Source organism: Staurois parvus, unplaced genomic scaffold (assembly GCF_062004578.1).
Source record: "Staurois parvus isolate SC_StPar_1 unplaced genomic scaffold, SC_StPar_1.0 ptg000354l, whole genome shotgun sequence".
Classification (NCBI taxonomy): domain Eukaryota; kingdom Metazoa; phylum Chordata; class Amphibia; order Anura; family Ranidae; genus Staurois; species Staurois parvus.
In genome coordinates, this window is record NW_028318150.1 from 3375789 (window position 1) to 3395762 (window position 19974).

A 19974-nucleotide genomic window follows, 5' to 3' on the forward strand; every position below is an offset into this window, starting at 1 on the left:
ATGCCGTTTGTAACGGGAAAGGCCTCTGAAACTTCTCCATCGTCCAAAACACGAGCCATCATGCCGTCATGGAACTGACGTACCATTAGGATGAATCTGTCAGGGCATCCAAACTTCGACATGATGCGCTACAGACCTTTGCGACTGACAGTGTCAAAAGCCTTGCTGAGATCCACAAAGGTGGTGTACAATTCACGGTTCTGCTCTTGGCACTTCTCTTGGAGCTGTCGGGCTGCGTAGATCATGTCCACAGTGCCACGCTCTTTGCGGAAACCGCACTGTGTCTCGGGTGATAAACCCTGTTCCAGGTGGTCAAATTTCGATCCATATAATGGCAGGGTGGATGTACAGAAGTCGATCTTCCCATCAATGTTTGTACAATTGCCCTGTCGGATTTTTGGTGCTCAATCAGTTTATTTTGAGATCGGGGAAGTCTCCCCGCTGCCAGAATAGACAAGCTCAGCAGGTAGGATTCTCCCATCCACACATTTGAGGTTGAATGAAAAAAAAAATGAATGATTCATGTATGGGCTGTCTTAGACATAAGAAATAACTTTGCATAGAAAGTGCTAATGTAAAGCCTTGACAGAGACACATTCAGCAATATAGTACTGGCTTTGACATTGTACATTTAATAAAGTTTATTCCCCACTGTACAGATCAGTAGTAGCATCCAGCATGGTAGTAATGACAGTCTACGGGATTTTCCCCCTTCTCTCTCAAACAATAGGCAATAGGTCATATTGCCAGTATAAATAAAGTATATAACCCAAAACAGCAAAGGTAGAGACCTGACTCCAAATGGAGAAATGTACCTAAATTGCTGTGTGTCTAGGACTGCATTTAAAAAAAAATGAGGGTGCAATCAAATTAAGTCCTTACAAGCTAAATTGGAGGAAATTTGTCCAGTGGCTGGCCCTGTTGGCATTACTCAGCTCAACAAAATCCCGATTGAAAGATGAATAAACTTTTGTCACAGGAGACAGATGGAACATTCACCATCAAACAGGGTCTGCATCAGCCTTTGCAGACACTGTTAAGGCATTCTGACAGCCACAGGTGCCAGCTGTCAGAACACAGTAGTCGGCACTGCAAATTCATCCATCCACACTGTTTAGCATGGATGGGGAAATCAAGTGATTTCCCTTGTTCAGCCAATGGAACGTTTCTACAAGTTGGCTCCAGCTGCAAGAGGTACTCATTACCACCTACCAGAAAATATTACATGACCTGATAATTGCAAATGATTCTCAAAATTGGTTATTGCTTATTATAATTACATTATCCAAAGACTGTTGACTTTCTCTTTAATTGATAGGACAGAACAGGGACAAAAAATTATGAGAAATCTCTCCAGACAGAAAAGTGCCCCTTTTTAAATTAGGTGTGGAATAATTAGAATCTCTGCCATGTTTTGGAAAAGAAACCAATTTCAAAGTCCATTATAGGTTAGCTGAAAGTGTGTGTAGCCAGTGTGTTAAGAGTGGTTGTAAACCTGTAACGTGAAAAATGAACAAAGCATATCCTTTTATGGTGTGTACTAGCCTCAATCCAAAGCATGAGTGTCATTTCTCTCTGCTGTCTCTTCCCTCTGCTATCTGCATGAGTCACTGATAATAGCCTATGCCAACTTCACAGCATCCTGGGTGAGAGCCATACACGCCTCTGCCCCCCAAAGGACACAGCAGATGACTGATAGCCTCATCTGTGTATGTCTTCCTTCTGATTCTGTGTAGGGAGGGTGTCCATTCTCTCCACTCAGCTCTCAGATTATATTGAAGCTCTGTTCTCAAGCTATGCAGTAGTTGATGTCAGATCCCCACCCCCTGCCTTCTACTACAAACAAATAGCCTTTGATCTGTGTACTTTGAACGGATAAGGGAGAGAGCTGCAGGTAAACAGGTAAAACCTATGTAGAAGAATTTGTTTTATTTCTGTATATCACCCTAGGTTAGTCACTTAAAGTCTCCTCCAATCCTCGCTGGCTCTTCTCTACTTTCAACTCTCTACTCTCTCCGCCCCCACCTCCACCCAGTACCCCACTTACCGCCCTCGAGATTGCCAATCACTTCAAAAACAAGATTGACACAATTCGCAGGGACATCGCCGCTGCCCAGACTTCCACCCCACCTATCTCCTCTCACACAGCAACCCCCTCAACACCCCTCTCCCTTGGCCTCACCACTGTTCAGACCTCCACCCCACCTAACATTCCTCACACTGAAGCCCCCTCAACACTCCACTCCTTCGACCTTACTACCACTGAGGAGGTCACTAAGGTCTTCTCTGAAGCCCACTTCACCACCTGCCTCCTCGACCCTGTCCCCTCACAACTCCTACAATCTCCCTCCTGCTCCATCCTACGCTCCCTCACCCACATCTTTAATCTCTCCCTCTCTTCTGGCGCATTCCCCTCCCCTCTGAAGCACGTGCACATCACTCCCATACTTAAAAAGCCCTCACTGGACCCCACCGACCCGAACAACCTTCTGCCATTCACATTCAAACTCCTTGACCGTTTAGTCTATAATTGCCTAAGCTCCCACCTCAACGACAACAACCTCCTCGACCCCCTACAGTCCGGCTTCCGTCCCCTACACTCCACCGAAACTGCCTTACTCCAACTGACCAACGACCTGCTAACCGCCAAAGCTAATGGCCACTATTCAGTGCTCCTACTCCTCGACCTCTCCGCGGCTTTCGACACAGTCAACCACCCCCTCCTCCTCAAAATACTACACTCCCTTGGCCTCAGAGACTCTGCTCTCTCCTGGCTCTCGTCCTACCTATCACAACGCTCCTTCAGCGTTACCTATAACGCTACCACCTCCCCCTCACTCCCCCTCTCTGTTGGGGTCCCTCAAGGCTCTGTCCTCGTGCCCCTTCTCTTCTCCATCTACACCTCCTCCCTTGGCCAACTGATAGACTCTCATGGCTTCAACTACCACCTCTATGCCGACAACACGCAAATCTATCTCTCGACCCCTCGCCTCACTCCTTCAGTCTCCGCCCGAATCACTAGCCTACTGAACGACATATCAGATTGGATGTCTCTCCACTTCCTTAAACTGAACCTCTCTAAAACCGAGCTCCTAGTTTTCCCCCCAGCCCGCGCACCCCCCCCCCCACTGACTTCTCCATCACGTCCAACAATGCCACCGTCAGGCCCACCCCGCAAGCCAGAGTACTTGGTGTCATTCTAGACTCCAATCTACCCTTCCAGCCCCAAGTCCAATCGCTACCAAACTCATTCAGACTCCACCTCCGCAACATCGCCAAAATACGCCCATTCCTAACCCCAGAAACCACTAAGCAACTCATTCACTCCCTCATCATATCACGACTTGATTACACCAACTCCCTCCTCACTGGCCTGCCTCACCACAGTCTATCCCCACTTCAGTCGATCCTGAATACGGCGGCCAGACTCATCCACCTTACCAACCGCTCTATTTCTGCCACCCCCCTCTGCCAATCCCTCCACTGGCTTCTGATTGCCCAAAGGATCAAATTCAAAATGCTAACACTGAAGTTCAAAGCTGTCCATAATTCTGCCCCAAACTACATCACCGACCTAATATCCAAATGCCACTCAAAGCTCACTCTCTGCTCCTCAAAAGACTCCTTCTCTCTAGTTCCCTGGTCTCCTCCTCCCATGCCTGCCTCCAGGACTTCTCCAGGGCATCACCCATCCTCTGGAACTCCCTACCCCAATCCATCAGACTATCACCTACTCTCCTCTCCTTTAGGCGCACCCTGAAAACCCATCTCTTCAGGGAAGACTACCCCACCCCCTGCTAATTGCCGATCTCCTCCACTCTTCCTACCACTCCATCCCCCACAGCTTTTCCTCCCGTACCACTATCCCCTCCCTCCTAGATTGTAAGCTCCAAGGAGCAGGGCCCTCTAAACCCTCACGTATCACATTGTATTGTTATTGTACTGTCTCATGTGTTCTCCCATTGTAATGTACAGCGCTGAGCGAACTGTTGGCGCTATATAAATACTGTATAATAATAATAATAATAAAGTGGGTGTAAAGGATAATGAACATAACAATTAATGTCTATACTTACCTGCTCTGTGCAATAGAATCTTGGGTCTCCTGCCGGCGCTCCTGGCTTCTCCCCACTTGCTGGTGCCCGCCGATAGAAAGCTTATTCCCATAGGGAGACTTGTGCAGCCTTGCTCCTGAATCCCACTGCTGCGTTCATTGACCCAAACAGCGAGATCCCGCCCCGCCTTCGCTCCCTCGTCACTGGAATTGATTGACAATGACTCCTGCTGCTATTGATCTGCCCAGTGAGGAGGGACAAAGCCAGGAGAGCCGCAGCTCTCATGCACAGCGCTGGATTGCGATGTGGCTCAGATAAGTATGGGGGCTCGGGGGGGGGGGGGCGGGGATTTTTTTACACAGAAGGTTTGTTACCTTAATGCATAGAATGTATTAAGGTAAATAACCTTGAGGCTTTAGAACCACTTTAAGTGGATATATGCAAAGTTTTAAAGCCATTTTAAAGTGGACCTGTAAAAAACCTAGCTATTTCCAGTTGAGAATAAGAAAATACATACAGTAAGGTTGTGTTTTTTAAAAAAAATGAAAACAATCAAAAGATCCAAAACATATAGATAGCTGAATTATTATGTAAATACTGACTTTGCCTATAAAGGTCAAGATTGTCACTGCGTTCTGAGACTTGGTATTTGTTTTTGATATAATTGGTATTCTCACCAAAGTTAGGTGGGAGAAAGAGGGTCAAGCTTGGCAGGCACACTTTGATGTGTTGTACATCTATGTACTAAATGTAGATAGCAACCAATCAACTTTCCATTCTCAGTATCAGTGAAATTCTGATACTTTCCTTTATTATTTAAGAACGGCTCTGTAGCTAAAACGTCATTTGAGACACTGTAGACTTTATATAAAATAAAATGTGATTTGTATGTGCAATTCTCTTTTATTTGTTACAGTGAATATGAATAGTGATTTGTTTCCTGGCAAAAGAATACTATATATGTACTATGCAGCCAACAAGAAACCAAATTGACAATTTATCTTGGCTAGTGCATTGAATAGACATGGTTTTAATATGCACTATTAATATTTAACCTCAGCGATCTTTCTGCGTTGCCGTCTGCTAACTCAAACTCATTTTCTCAAATTAATTTCCATTCACATTCTCCTTATCATCCCCTCCATGTTAGTTATTATGCAGCTGATTGATACAGCATTGTTAAGAGCTTGTTGCTGCAATGTTACCTTATATTATTTCAGCTACGATTTCATACAACATCATTTTATTTCACTAACTGCACTGCGTTAATAATAATTGCTTACAGTTCACGTGTACTTTATAATTTATAGTAATGGGTTTTGTGGCTTCCTACTGTCATACTGGGGCTTAGGCACATGAGTAATTTTCAGTTGATGTACTGCATCATTTTACTTGTAGAATAAAACGCCATGCTGCTAGCACTTGTTTTCCCATCCTAAATATACTATACATGAATTCATATGAGGTTTCCTAGAAAAGATTGCCCCATTTAGTATACAATGAAGTGCTTAGCTATACTCTGCAATTGCTACAGCGATATCCACATTTGAAAAGCTGCCATCAGAGGGCAGTACACATCACAGTGCAGTCAGATCTGTGGGTATTATCTAAGATCTATCCATCAACACACCTGTTTAGATTGCTGGAGCATCAGGGCTTCATTTGATCCTATGCTTTCATCATGGTTTAATTTTTTTCATGTTCAATGTGTTTATTAATTAAATAGGGGGAATATAAAGGAGTACAGAAATAAAAAATGGGGAGGAAAATACACTATAATGCAAAATGAATAATATAGACTAATTACATAGCATTCTAATATACAGTAAATGCATGAATGCACAATACGATAGAGTATAAAAAGCATTGAAAATCGAGGGGTGTGTAAGTCCATGGTTCAGTAAACCTTAGCAGCATGAATGATTATTTGCCAGCATCCGTAATGTTATCAACACATCATAAGCGAAGTAATAGCAAAAAAAAAAGAGCATATACCTCCAGTGCCTCTTTTCTTATAGTGCAACTGCTTCATAGTAGCATTTCAATAAATGTTTACAAAATAGCCTTAAGCCAGCCATAAGTTGGATGGAAATTTGGGCGGTTTAGCAGGAACCAGATTAATTTCAGTCCATGTATTGGCAGGCTGGTTGTACTGAAGTTGATGGCTTGATGGACTGTTTTTCTTTCATTAGGCTATGATCATTGTATTCTGACAGCTGGGAAACATCCCGCTGTCAAAATACAAAAGCTCAGTGGGAGGGATTCTCCCCATAAACACTGAATGTGTTGATGGGGAAATTAAGCAATTTTCTTGACTGCAACCCGTGGTTTCAGGAAAGAAAATTGCTTAATGTATGGCCTTTACAATGGGACTGGGTATAAAACACATAAAGATACTAAGAATAACTTATTTCAATTGATAGGCAAATTGAGATGGGAGAGGGTCATGTATTTAGTAGCACATCATCCAACGTGGTGCAGGTATTCAACTGCGATAACTGTCTGGCCCATATTTTCTGAAGCTTGGAGGGACATCTCCTTTTTGAGAGGAAGGGTAGTATTTGTTTAGGGTAGTATTAATCAGGACTCTTATTTATTTATTACAAGTACTGTAGTTCTATAGCACTGACAATTTAGGCAGTGCTTTACATCGTACATTTACATCAGTCCCTGCCCTCAAGGAATTTACAAGCTAAGGTCCCAGACTCACATCCATACACACATATACTCAGACCAATTTAGTCAGGAGCCAGTTAACCTACCAGCATGTCTTTGTGGAAGGAATCCAGCGGGTACAGGAAGAGAATGCAAACTCCATGCAGGTAGTGCTGTGGTTGGGATTCAAACCAAGTGCTGCCAAGTGATGCTGCTAGCCAATTAGCCATTGGGTTGCCCACTCTTTAGAGGATAATGCGACCTGGAGCCAAATGTTTACAATTTATTTACAAGGTTTAAATAGAGTCTCATGTAGACAATTAGCCCATTTTGGCATGTACAAATTGAATTATCTGACATCCATGAATGGCTGGGCACGTTAGTAACAAATGGAAGAGGGTTCTCTGCACATTATTTTATTTTGGACATAAAAGACTTTGATAGAAATAGATTTAGAGGGTTTTAACAGGCATCAGGTGTGATGCATGTAAGATGTATAATTGTGTTGCTTGTCAAGCATCTTGGGAGCGATGGTTTTTTAGGGGCTTCTAGGGGCTTCAGCCCACTTTTCCTCTGTTAACTCTCCCAAGTCTCCTTCTCAGCTGTTTAGGCAGTCGTGCTGTAGCTACAGCCTTAGGTATAGGAAGCAACTGACAAATGGTAAAGATCAGTTTATTTCATGTGAAACTACAAATATATTTCTTCACAAGAATGGTAGAAAGGTTTCTACAACCAGTTGCATATTATGGTCTGACTGCATGCTGTAACTAAAGATAACAAATCAGCATATAAGTAGGGAGAACAAATTCTTCCTTTAATTGATGAAAGGATTTAATCGCATCATCATTCAGTATGTGATATACGTACAGTCATGGCCAAAAATATTGGCATTCCTTAGAATGAGAATGCCTAAGCATTTGTAGATGCAACAATTGCAGAAATGCAGGGGTGCCAATATTTTTGGCCATGACTGTAGTGGATATCCTGAGCAATCCACAGTTATGGTTCTGGGACTGTGAGAAGCTCATAAAAGTTGTTTATTGTACCAGAGAGGGGTAAACCTGTGAGAGGGAGTCAGGTTTAATGCAAGCCATAGTTTATGCAAATTTCTATCCTTCAAGCATGGTTTGAAGGAAAGAAAAATGCTCCCGCTGTCAGAATACAATGATTACTGCTGGAGGCTATAGCTGCCAGCAGTGTTTGCATGAAAACACCTGATAGGCTGGTTGTATCTACCGACCAACTTCAGTACAACCAACCTGCCCATAGATAGATCGCAATTCAGCTGGTTCAGCAGAAATCCATCTATCGCCAGTGTAATTTAGAGAGGGCTAAGTCACACACTTGAAGGATTGAAAGCAAAATGGATTAGAGTTAGTTGAGAGGGGGGAGGGTATACAGGGGAGTAAAGAGCCTCAACAATAATATGTTTTTCCATGGTAAATGGGAGGTAGGTAGACATATAAAAGAAGCACAATAGTACTTACAGGTAAATTTTTAACCGTCATCACCTTAGACAGGTTTTGGATCTCTATTGTTAAATCTTTTGAATCACATCTGAAGGGGTTTTGAAGAAATGTGTATGATCCCTACCCAGTATCTGAAGATAGGCAGGGTACATCATGTATGTAATGTCAAACATTTGCACCTATCACTTAGCTTCTAAAAACTTTGTCTGCTGAAGCTGAATTTTTGCAGAAACGTTTTGGAGCACTGCTATCTTAGCATTGTGAATTGGAATATTCAGTTTCTCCCTTGTAAATATCAGGATTGTGACAGACCTAACTGGGACAGGGTCTTTTGGAGGGGATTACAGGCTAGCCTCTTGCCTACTGATTATGGGCCCTGATATTTGACAAGGGCTCTATTATTTGGAAGGTGTATGCCTGAGGGACCTTCTGGAGTAGATATACTTCATATTCAAGTCCATGTCTCCTCGAAACACACAGACTCAAGATACAGATATGTGTCAGTTCAGGTTCCTGCTCCGTTGCCTCCAGCAGATACTCTCGATTGTCCCGGATGTCCCAGTAGCGAAACACTTCAGCACTCCCAAATTCTTTAATGTCCTCATAGGCTTCCCACAAAAGATAAAGGCCACCATAATCCTCACCCTCTGAAGGATCGTCATCAGCCAGTAACAGGTACTCCTGTACAGCATACTATTGTAAGGTCTGATACACTTTGTCCAGCCATGTCTCCTTCTGGGCCAACTTTTCTAATTCTGACATCCATTCATCCTGGGGTCTCTCTCCCAGGAACTGCATCTGCAATGCAAACTGATCACAAATTCGATGCTCTGTGGTTGGAAGTAATTCTCTCCAGAGAACCTAAACCTCTTTGAGGGCCTTATTCCCAGTTCTATTCGAATCAAATCCTTCCAGTTCAGCTTGCCCTCTGCTGAGACAGGGCCATCATACCGGGCCAGAGCTTCCTACAGTCTCCACTGAAATTCAGCTGCCATTTTCTGTTCCTCTTCAACAATAATCCCTCAGGGTCTTTCACAAGGATCAAATCTCTGCACTTCCAATTGAGCATTTTCATGATAAAAGTGTGCAATGGGTCCACGGGAGGTGGGGGATTGGAGGCCATGTGCACAGAGGGGAAAAAATTATCATATGGGTATACATGAGGAAATCAAGGAACTTCACCAGACCCAATCCTTCAGTCCTCTCAGGCAGGCCAATGAATTGAGGATTGCCATAGCGCATTTTGTTCTTGATGTCATTCTATTTCTGCTCAACAGTTTGTAGTTGCTGACGCATTTGTCTAAATGCCCTTTGTAATGACCAGAGTTGCTCCTCCATGTGGCTCAGGCAAATTTCAGATTCTGCCACTCTGTGTTGAAGCTTATGAAGATCTTTTTGGATGAAGGATATCTTAACCTAGATTTTGGAGGTTTGTGTCTTCTGGCAAGTAGATTTGGCATCAAGAATATTTGCTGTATCCGATGCGGATTTGTAGGTGTGTGAGAAGGCAGCTTACCTTCTTGAATCTTACCTTCTTTAATGATGTGAAGGGTAAGAAAACAGTGGCCTGTGATAAATAGCAGGATGAAGTGCAGCAGGCAACTATAAGATGCATGAGAGTGTATGTGATAAGCGGAGCACTCACTGCACAATTCCTACTGCATGCAGCTTCATGCAACACCTTGGGTCATTTTAATTTTCTCCTCCCATGTCCACAAAATTTCCATCCACACAGTTTTGTACAAAAAAATAATAATTTTATGAAAAGTTAATGTTCTTTTACATTGATTTTTCAGATTTCATATATAAGAAAAGACATAGGGAAAAATAAGGACATTTTTAACAGTTTGTTGCCCCTAAAAAAATTAAGGATCCATAGCTTTTGTCACTGAGATCTTGGCATTGTGAGCACCAGCTGTTGCAGACTTCCGGTAATTATGGGCCCTATTCTTCTCATTGATCCTTAAAGAGGCTCTTCACCTTGTAAACAAAAATGTAAAAGTCAGCAGCTACACATACTGTAGCCACTGACTTTTAAAAAGCACACACTTACCTGTCCCAGGATCCAGTGATGTCCTCACCTGAGCCGGCTCTTTGCCGGTGTTCGGGTCCAGGCACCAGCATCTTAACTGTGGGCAGCTGACAGTGACTTATTGCAGCTTCACAGCCAGCTGCCCACTGTGCATGCACGAGCCATGCTGCACCCCGTGAATGGTCCCTCAGTACCTGGGACCTGTGACATGTCCCAAGAGGCTGCGGGGGAAGGAGGGGGGTGGTCAGCATGGAAGTCGGATTGGGTACTTGTCAAAATCAGGTACCCGCTCCTCTCTCCTAAAAAAAAACCATTTCAAATATGGGAAGGAGATGGAAAAGTGGAACTTTCGCTTTTGGGTGATCTCATGTCTATAGATTTTGCAGGCAGTAGTTAGAGACTTGCCATCACTGTGTTGTTGCTAAAGGAGAAGTGTTTCTCATAATTTAGTAAAAGTGTCATATTCTACATTAATTATAAAATTATAATATCCAAATGTATTTAGCTTATTTTGTTTAATTTTGTGCTGCACTTCAGCCAACATTTGTTGACTTGGCATAGGGTTTGGCACACACGCCATAAGAGTGTTTAAGAGATTTTACAAAAAGGTCAGATTTAATGATTAGACTGGTTTAATAGCAGTTCACAAGTCTAAACAGTATGCATGTAAGTCTAATACGTTTGATGCCAAAAGTAAGAGTTCCTACTGCTTTACATGAAAGCCTGAGCTACTGCAGCCAGGTGCAAACATTTATTAGTTTAAAGCTAACTCTGAAATCAGACTATTGTTCAAAGCAAATGCAGGTGGGCAAATTATGACAAAGAAAAGATTTTGACTGAAATTACTAAAATTAACATAATTGATGCACTTAGAGGTTTTTCATCAGGAAAGCTTTAATAAAGGATGGCTCATATCATATTTTTAAAATGGGCCTCCTGCAGAGTTATGCCATATTATGCTAGTATGCACCACATACTAGCACATTATGACAGACTTATCTTTCAAACAGAGCCCTTTAGTTTTGATTTGTCACAGCTCCCGGCAAATCCTTCTTTGCCAGGTGGGTTCGTGCTTGCCGACCATTTGAATGCCCAGACCTCAAGATGTCACTCCTGTGCATGGGAGTCACCATCGTGGCATGGTGCTCTGCAATCACAGCACACACATCTTCAACTGGTGTCAATGTGAATATTTACTATTTTCATGTGAATATTTACAAGTTTAGGAGCTATTCACAGTACCTACATGTAAGACTTATTATAAACTTACTTGTAGGGAAAGGTTTAAACTTAGGATTTAATGCCACTTTAAACTGTACTTGTATTATACTTGTATGGCAGGGGTGTCCAAACTTTTTTCAAAGAGGGCCAGATTGGATGAAGTGAACATGGTGGAGGGCCGAACATTTTTCCGAACATTCTTTGAACCATTACAATTAAATGCAAATAAATTATTTTATGCCAAGTTAATTGCAAACGACATACTTTTCATTTCATAACATTAAGATCAACTGACAGCTGAGTTTTCAGAATGTATTGAAAATAAATTTAAAAAACACTTACCTGCACTAATGTGAAGGGTGAAAAAGGTAGCTGGAGCTGGAGTCTGCTCGGCAGCCGGGAGGGGAAGAGAAACACACTTCACGCTGCAAGCCCGGCCCTGACGTCACCGCCCTCTATCGCTCCCAGCGCGGCGCAGTCACGCATGTGCACTGCTCTCAAGCAGAAGACTGTCTGCCACAGAAGGGAGGGCCGTGCGACAGCCGCATTTACACAGACCAGGGAGAACGTGCCGCAGTCAGGCATATGCACTGCCCTCTGCTCTCAAGCAGAAGACTGTCTGCCATAGAAGGGAGGGCCACATTACACAGAGCAGGGAGGGCTGTTGGAGGGCCGTATTAAACCGACCCCCGGGCCGTAAATGGCCCGCGGGCCGGACTTTGGACATGCCTGTTGTATAGTGTCTTTATAATTTCAGGTCTGAACAGGATATCCTGATAACATTAAAGTGGTTTTAAAGTCAAGCAGTTTTTTACCTCAGTGCATTCTACTTTTTTGTTTGAAGGGAGCATAGGTTCATTGTTCTGTCAAGCTTCAGTTAAAGGACAAGTACAGCCAAAGCTCTTTTGGGTGTACTTCTCATGTGGATCACAGGAGTGCAGTTCGTTCTGCACACCTGTGATCCGTTTTCAGCTGACAGTGGGCTGAAGCTCACTGTTGGCTGACGTAACTGAGCTGGTCCAGGTTGGGGAAAGATCCTGACTTTAGTCAGCCCTCCACCCCAGAGTCTGAAGCAACACCTGGCTCAGGCTCTCAGTGAACTGCTGAGAGCTTGAGCCAGCCGCTCCCTCCCCCTCCACAGCCCAGCGCTCCATTGAGTACTGGGGGGGGCAGAGCAGAGAGTGGTGACTGACAGTCACCACTCACTGTTCACAGCGGCGATAAGAACTCAGTGATCAGTGGTCAGATAAATGCTGAGTTCTCACCCTTAGAGCTGGCGGGGTACATATGCAGCATCCACCTAGGTAACTATAATTTGGGAAAAAAAACCAAACCCATACTTCTCTTTTAATCTTTGAGCTGGGTTTTGCACATTAAAATCCTTCTTGGACAGAAGTTTTGATGTGCTTATTGATAGGATGGTGCTGCCTCAGCCCAATTTAGGATTGAGAACTCTGTCACCCTGTAACAAAAGCATGGAGCAGGATTAGCTACTCCTATGAATACTACATTGTACTTTGAAATACCCTGCTACATTTTACAAACTATGAAATAAAAGTTTCCCTTTAACTTTGCTGCTTGTTTTTCTCAGCCTTTTTAAGGGTTTTATCTTCAAAAACACATAAATAAGCACTTGAATAAAATAATCAACGTAACACATTTTCATGTGGGATTTAGGTGTTTGGTACTAGCTGTTAGTCATAAATTCAAAGCACTGCGAGAAATATTTGTTAATTACTCAGGCAATCTATGCACAACATATTTTGGGATGAAGTCCTTTTGATGAAAGTGTAATTTCCTCTAATTAAAGATTTGTTTTATTTAATTGCATAAAGGAGGCCAGTGCACTACTCTCCTCTTCCAAAAATTAAAACACAAAAATAATGCTACACAACTCAGCTTCTGCTAATGAGCAGATTTAAATATAGGCAGTGTAATCATCTATGATTAAAGTACATTACACTGGAGAAAACATCTTGAAAATACTAAAAATAAGAAAAGCCATAAAAGTTGTTTTGTAGGTGCTTACTCAAAACATGAGTAAGCCTGAAATTAAAGAGTACTTTGCGTGATAGACTAATTAAATTCACAAACAAATATTAGTAATAGGGTAGCTATATACAACATAAAATAATGAATACATATGTGTCAGACCATTTTGCATGACCATTTTGGTGCCCTAAGGTAGATATCTACTGTCACCCATTCTACTCATGCTACCACCAAACACATTCCCTTTTAAACAGTACTGCCAGCCCGGTAAATCATTGAGGTCCCATTGATTTTGTACATTTCTGTAACAGTATGACATAGACTAATGTACGGCATCTTCATTGTTATCTATACCGAACCATACTTTGTCTATCCTCCGATATTTATCTATCAAATAATAACTGCTTGTCCCACTCTGACTTGGGAGAAATAGCAGCATTCAAATGTTTGGGTAGCAGGTTTCATTTGAGATACTTGGCTACTTTGTACTGCAGGCTTAAGCAGCCCATAGATGAGGCCAGAGCAACCAATTGGTTTAATTAAAAAAAACTGACATGATTCCCCCATCCACACACTGGATGTGAATGGGGGAAACCTCCCTGCTATTGTATTCTGACAGCAGAGAGACTTCACCGCTGTCAGAATACAATGATCATCGTTGCAAGCTATAGCCTGCAGTGCTGATCGAGTGGGGGAAATTCAGCAGGGCAGTTGTACAGAAGTTGATCGGTATACCAACTTCTTTACAACTTCCCTACCCACACATGGATCCAAATTTGGCTGGTCCCTGGTAAACCAGCCCGAATTTCAATCCATGTATGGCCGGCTTTTCACTCATATAATACATATGGGTGTCATGTTGTTTATATGAAAGTCTGAAGTAATCAACAGGTTAATCTATGGCCAAATACAACCCCAATTTCAAAAAAGATGGGACGACATGTAAAATCTACATAAAACAGAATGCAATGATTTTCAAATCTCATAAACCCATATTTTATTGAAATAGAAAATAGAAAACATATCAACTTTTTAAACTGAGAAAATGTACAATTTTAAGAAAAATATAAGGTAAGGGCCCTAAGCACAGTGTTCCTTAAAAACTTTCTGCAGCGTCAGAAAACTTCTGGAGTTATCTAAAGTGAATGATCACAATATTTCTTTGTGATAGGAACAGTATCATTTTGAACAATATGATGCTGCTAAAGAATAATTTAGGTGTAGTTTGATTACAAGGCTCTTAGCTATCTACCATATATGTAGAATGTATAGGTGCATGTATTTATATATACAGTATATATCAAGATTCCTTGTATAATCCTTGATGAGTAAACTAGAGGAATTTATAGAGTGGGAACAGGAGATAGATCTGGACAGGACACAAGAAAAAAACTCTCCTTTACTACAATTTTAGTAGAGCGAGGAAAGAACATCTGTCAGATTTTGATTGATTGTTGACTGAGTCTTGGCAAAAACCGAGACGGCAGTAAGGGAAATGTTTTGGCTGGAATTACATTTATTTGATAACTATGGGGAGCAAAAATACAGGCGCTGCAGGAAGTAAGGAGCTTTGAACTAATTTTTTTTTAGTTAAGCCACAGGAAACAGTAATGATAATGAACTAATTTACTATCCTTGGCACTTAAAGACATTAAAAACTTGAGGTCACATGTTGATATAAGTGAAAATTCACTTTGCAAAGAATACCCAACCATATACAAGGAAAAAAAAAATTTGTGCTTGGACATGATTGGCTGATTGAAATTAGCACAGCTGAATTATTGTACTTAGCTTCGTGAATGGGGTGAAGCTATAATCATGGTCATTCAATGCAAATTGAATTTTCACCTAGTTCCTCTGCATTTATTGGACTGAGTGAAACTTCACTTTGCAAAGTTAAAGTCACTTTGCAAAAAGAACAAGCTCTACACCTTTAGTAAATCAACTCCATAACATTGGTTTACTATACCTAATGTGTTTCTCTAACTAACTAAAATAGTTTTTTTAGTCTTAGATGGAGTTGGTAAGATTTTTTTGCTGCAGGCCGCCCATCTGGGAGATCTGCCCTCTTTATTTGTTCCGGTCACCATTATGTGTGGCTTTTGGGCAGTTGTATAATATGAAGTCCTCTGAGTGGAAAGGATCAGAGTGCACATTCTTCAGTTTAATTTATCAAACACCTGCACATATTGTCAGCTTTATGCATGGGCAGCTGCCAACAAAAATGCTGTGTTTAATTTGGCAGAGGTTATGTTTTTTCTTATTTTTGAGGAATAAATGCCCATCGTACTTCCCTGGAATTTTATTAAAACTTTGTCTAAAGTGGCAGATAAGTCAGTGGTATGCAGGTATTGTCATTCCAGTTGTAAGTTCTGGAATTCATTGTTTCTTTGTCTTCATATTCCAGTGCACTGAAACCTCTTTCTTTTTTGAAACTCGCAACAAAGTTGCCTGTAAACATCTCTGGAAATGTTGTGTGGAGCACCACACCTTCTTCAGGTGAGTTGTCAGGCCTAAAAGTATTTGTGTTTGTTTACGCAGGGTTGTGTTTAAAGTGTTTCTAAACCCACAACAGTAAAATCATTCTGTATATGCAGTAAAGCATGCTTGTTATACTCACTGTGGAACCTAAGGAGTTAATCCTCCACATTGTGTAAAAAGGCTGTTTGATCCTGTCTTCTCTGATCCTCCCCTTCTTCTACTGTCCCCAGTCCATCTTCTGATAGTACAGAGCTCTAGGAGTCACTCTGCACATGCTCAGTATAGTGTTTATTCCAAGAGAGGTTTTTGTTTTCTTTGGGAGAGTGCATGTGATCAGCACAGGGCCAATCAGGATTGTCCAAACAGAAAGTCAGAAGTCCTTCTACAAGCTTGAACCAGTGCTTGACTGGACACTGATAGAAGTCACAAGACTGCTATATACTGTTGATGAGAAAAGGTATTTAGTTTATATTTACTAAAATAAATGCATTTCAATGTTGTGTTTAATGTGGGAGACCAGATATAGCGAATGCAGGGTCCTGGGTTTAGTAACACTTTAAGGTTTAATTGACAGATTGCCTATGTATATGTTAACTTGTTTGATGTGTGGCTTTTGGAACAAGTTAAAGTAGTGTCTTCCAACATTCATTGTTCCCCAGCCTTATCCTAACCTAAGCAATACATATATCTTTCCCTCACCTTCACTCCTTAAAACTTCCCTTAACCTTTTAATTACGCTTAACCTCCTCTCTCTCAACACTTAACCCAATCTTCCTTTAAAAAAAAAAAAAAGAAAACTATTTTTTTTAAAATAATAAATACACATTTTTTGCAGGTAAAAAATGTTGATTTACTATGCTTTTTTGTAGGAGCGTGGAAAGCATTGCACCTGCAATCAGCAGATCGCGGGTGCCTTGCAGAACTCCTACAGGCATGGCACGAGCAGACAGTTTCACACTGACAGGAAGACTTAATGAACTACTGGTTCATTGTTCATAGTTGATTGAGAGCTACAAGCTGACAGTCGCAAAGGCTGTCGGTACTTGTACTTTCACATTTGCAGAACTCTGTAAATGAATGAATGATGCAGCCGGGCGAGCGGAGCCCCGGACAGCTGCATTTTTTAAAATTGTGACAGTGAATGGGAGGAGAAGATCCCCATTCGCTGTCACAAGGGGGGATCGGGGTGTGGGACTGTTATGGGGGCCGATGCTACAGTAACATATTACCTGTTACACCCTGAGTATGGGTGTAACATGTTATGAAAGGTGAACCAATCCCTTAAACTTAATCCATAACCTAACATTATATTAGCCCCATAACACCTAATTATAACATTAAACCTTAGCCTAAGGTGTAAATTTAACCTGGCCTTAACAGTTCTCAATGTGGGTATACCAAATCCTACCATACATATGTGCTTGTAGCACTGTGTCCTGGTTTAACAGTTGCTGTGGTCCAGAGCTGGCATAGTCGACAGCCCCCCCCCCCCCCCAACTGCTGCTCGACCACACGGCTCTGCAGGAGAAATATAACTAAATAGTGCTGATTGACAGTGCTAGTTCATCTCCATCAATGGGAGGGGGATCAGCACATACAGCAGACTCAGGCTCACAGCTGAGGGACAATATTCAGGGGCAGAGTCTCCTGTACACAGGGAAAACACATACACAGGACTCAAATCACAGCAGAGCAGGTGGTATGTAGGTAGGGAGAGGGGGCATGTCATTAGGTCTCCTTTATACAGTGGAACACATGCAGAGGACGTAACTCACAGCATAGGAGGCAGTAGCAAATGAGGTGCATAGTAGAACCTCCAACAAATTGGGCTTTGTGGAGGGGTGTAACAAACATGCAATAATAATACCAGAGATGAACATTTGATTTTCTTGAGAATTGGTTAGCATTTCTTTTGACAAGCAGAGATACTTTACTACATGACTCAGTAGATCAACACGTAAGATTTTAATCGTCATTGCTTCCCTAAGAAAGTCAATATTTGCATAGGGATTTTGGGGAACTGAAATATCAGATCGTGGGGTTGGGAACCACAGTTAAAGCTGAGCTCTGCCAAAGGATTTTTATTTTTGTCCATCCAGTCCTGAAAATTACACAGATCTACCCCACAGCACAGCCCTCTCTGGCAGGGTAGGAGACCCACTATCTCTGCTGTAGTTAAGTAACTCTTAGGGCTAATTCACATTATGTGCAGTAACAGACATTTTACTGTATTGTAAAACGTCTGTCACTGCAGGGACACACAGGAAACAATTGTTTCCTATGCGTCCCATTCACACTGCAACGCAGCATATGGCTGCGCTAAAATGCATTTGCTGCATTTTATCACATCACGCCTTGCCAAATCATATAGCATTGTATGCAAAACTTTTACTTGTATCCTAGTACAAATAGCTGAATAAAAATCGGTGAGCCAATCACAAAAGCAGGAAATTACATTTCTATCTATCTATCTGTGTACAGAACACCTCAAGGTTGCCACATTGCATTGATTTTTTGACTGTTTTAAAAATTACACCAGCTTTAGATTGAAATGGAAAGGTATTTTTTTAAATAACATTAAACTACAAAATGGCTAAAGTGGCAGTTTTATATGCTGTATTATTATTTTACCAAAAGTATCAATGAATACAATGCTGCATTCATGTGTATCTTTTATACCCTTCTGGAGTTAAGCTTTACACTATTCATTTTTCTTAGGCTGGCCATACATTATACAATTTTCTTGAGATTTTTGGTTTAAAGTTACCAAAAAGCATATAATAGGAGGTAAAACCTAACAACACTTTAAATTGTATCCAATTAGGCAGGCACTACATAGTTGAAGGTAAATCTAAAGGAAATTGGGCAGAAATTGGACAGAAAATTGTATAGTGTATGGCCAGCCTTAGTGTTAGCTTGCTTTTTGTAAACCTGCTGCAAGTTTACTATATAGTTACATAGTTAGTCTGGCTGAAAAAAGACAAAAGTCCATGCAGTTCAACCATAAAAAAAAAAAGTTATAATCATACACCCACAGTTGATCCAGAGGAAGGCAAAAAAAACCAGCAAAGCATGATCCAATTTGCTCCTGCTGGGAAAAAAAATCCTTCCTGATCCCCTGAGAGGCAATCGGATAATCCCTGGATCAACTTTACCTATAAATGTTAGTATCCAGTTATATTCTGTGTATCTAAGAAACAATCCAGGCCTTTTTTGAAGCAATCCACTGAGCTGACCAGAACCAACTCTTGAGGGAGTCTATTCCACATTTTCACAGCTCTCACTGTGAAGAAACCTTTCTGTGAACACTATACTAAAATATCTCTCTTTTAATACTCAATACATGCATGCTTAAAAATGTTTTTTTTTTGAAAGCTGGTAAATGATTTATAAATGTAATTATAATGTATATTTCTTACACATTTAAGGATCCCAGAAAATGATACAAGTACTTTATCAAGGAAGCTCACTAAACTTGGCTCTCTGGGATCCCGGCATAGGTACAGGTGGGTTAAATAAACAAGCATTTATTCATGGCATATCAAAGCATGTGCTTGTATAATAGGTTGGACTTTGTTCACCGACAGTGACTCATTGTGATATCATATGCAGTGCACACTGTACCCTTCCGCATAGTTCATTGTCTGACCTCACATGGGAAGTCAGCCAAGCAAAAAATGCGTCTGCATTATGTAAATGTTTTCAGAGACCTCTTTGCCATATGCAGTGTTAAGTTTGGACAACACATTAACCTAATTATGATGATCATGCCTGACCAGGAATTGTTTATATTATAATTATAGACACATTATGAGATGAGAAGTGGGCGTGAAAAGGAGGCTTAGGCTAGCTAAGTATTGTGACAAAGAAACCATTAACATTTGTGTTTCTATGTATCATTTAGAAACAATAGGAACTGTATTTGAGTTAGTAATTGGATTCATAATATTGTGGTGGTGATGCAGAGCATCAGTGTTCATGCACTAAATCCGGCTATGGGAGCACTTGACTTTATGTTATAGTGTGGCACATAATTCAACATCCTGTTCAGTAACTGTTCAGAAATCTT

The 19974-nt window shown here is 41.4% G+C and overlaps 1 protein-coding gene across 2 annotated transcripts in view; it reads left to right on the forward strand.

Moving 5' to 3' along the window:
* EPB41L4A (erythrocyte membrane protein band 4.1 like 4A) overlaps positions 1-19974 on the forward strand; it is a 350398-nt gene that overhangs the window by 254704 nt on the left and 75720 nt on the right. For both annotated transcript variants that reach the window (XM_089684738.1, XM_089684739.1), the window contains 2 exons: positions 15832-15923; positions 19334-19411. In XM_089684738.1, the coding sequence (XP_089540864.1) occupies positions 15832-15923; positions 19334-19411 (170 nt within the window). The remainder of the gene's footprint in view (positions 1-15831; positions 15924-19333; positions 19412-19974) is intronic.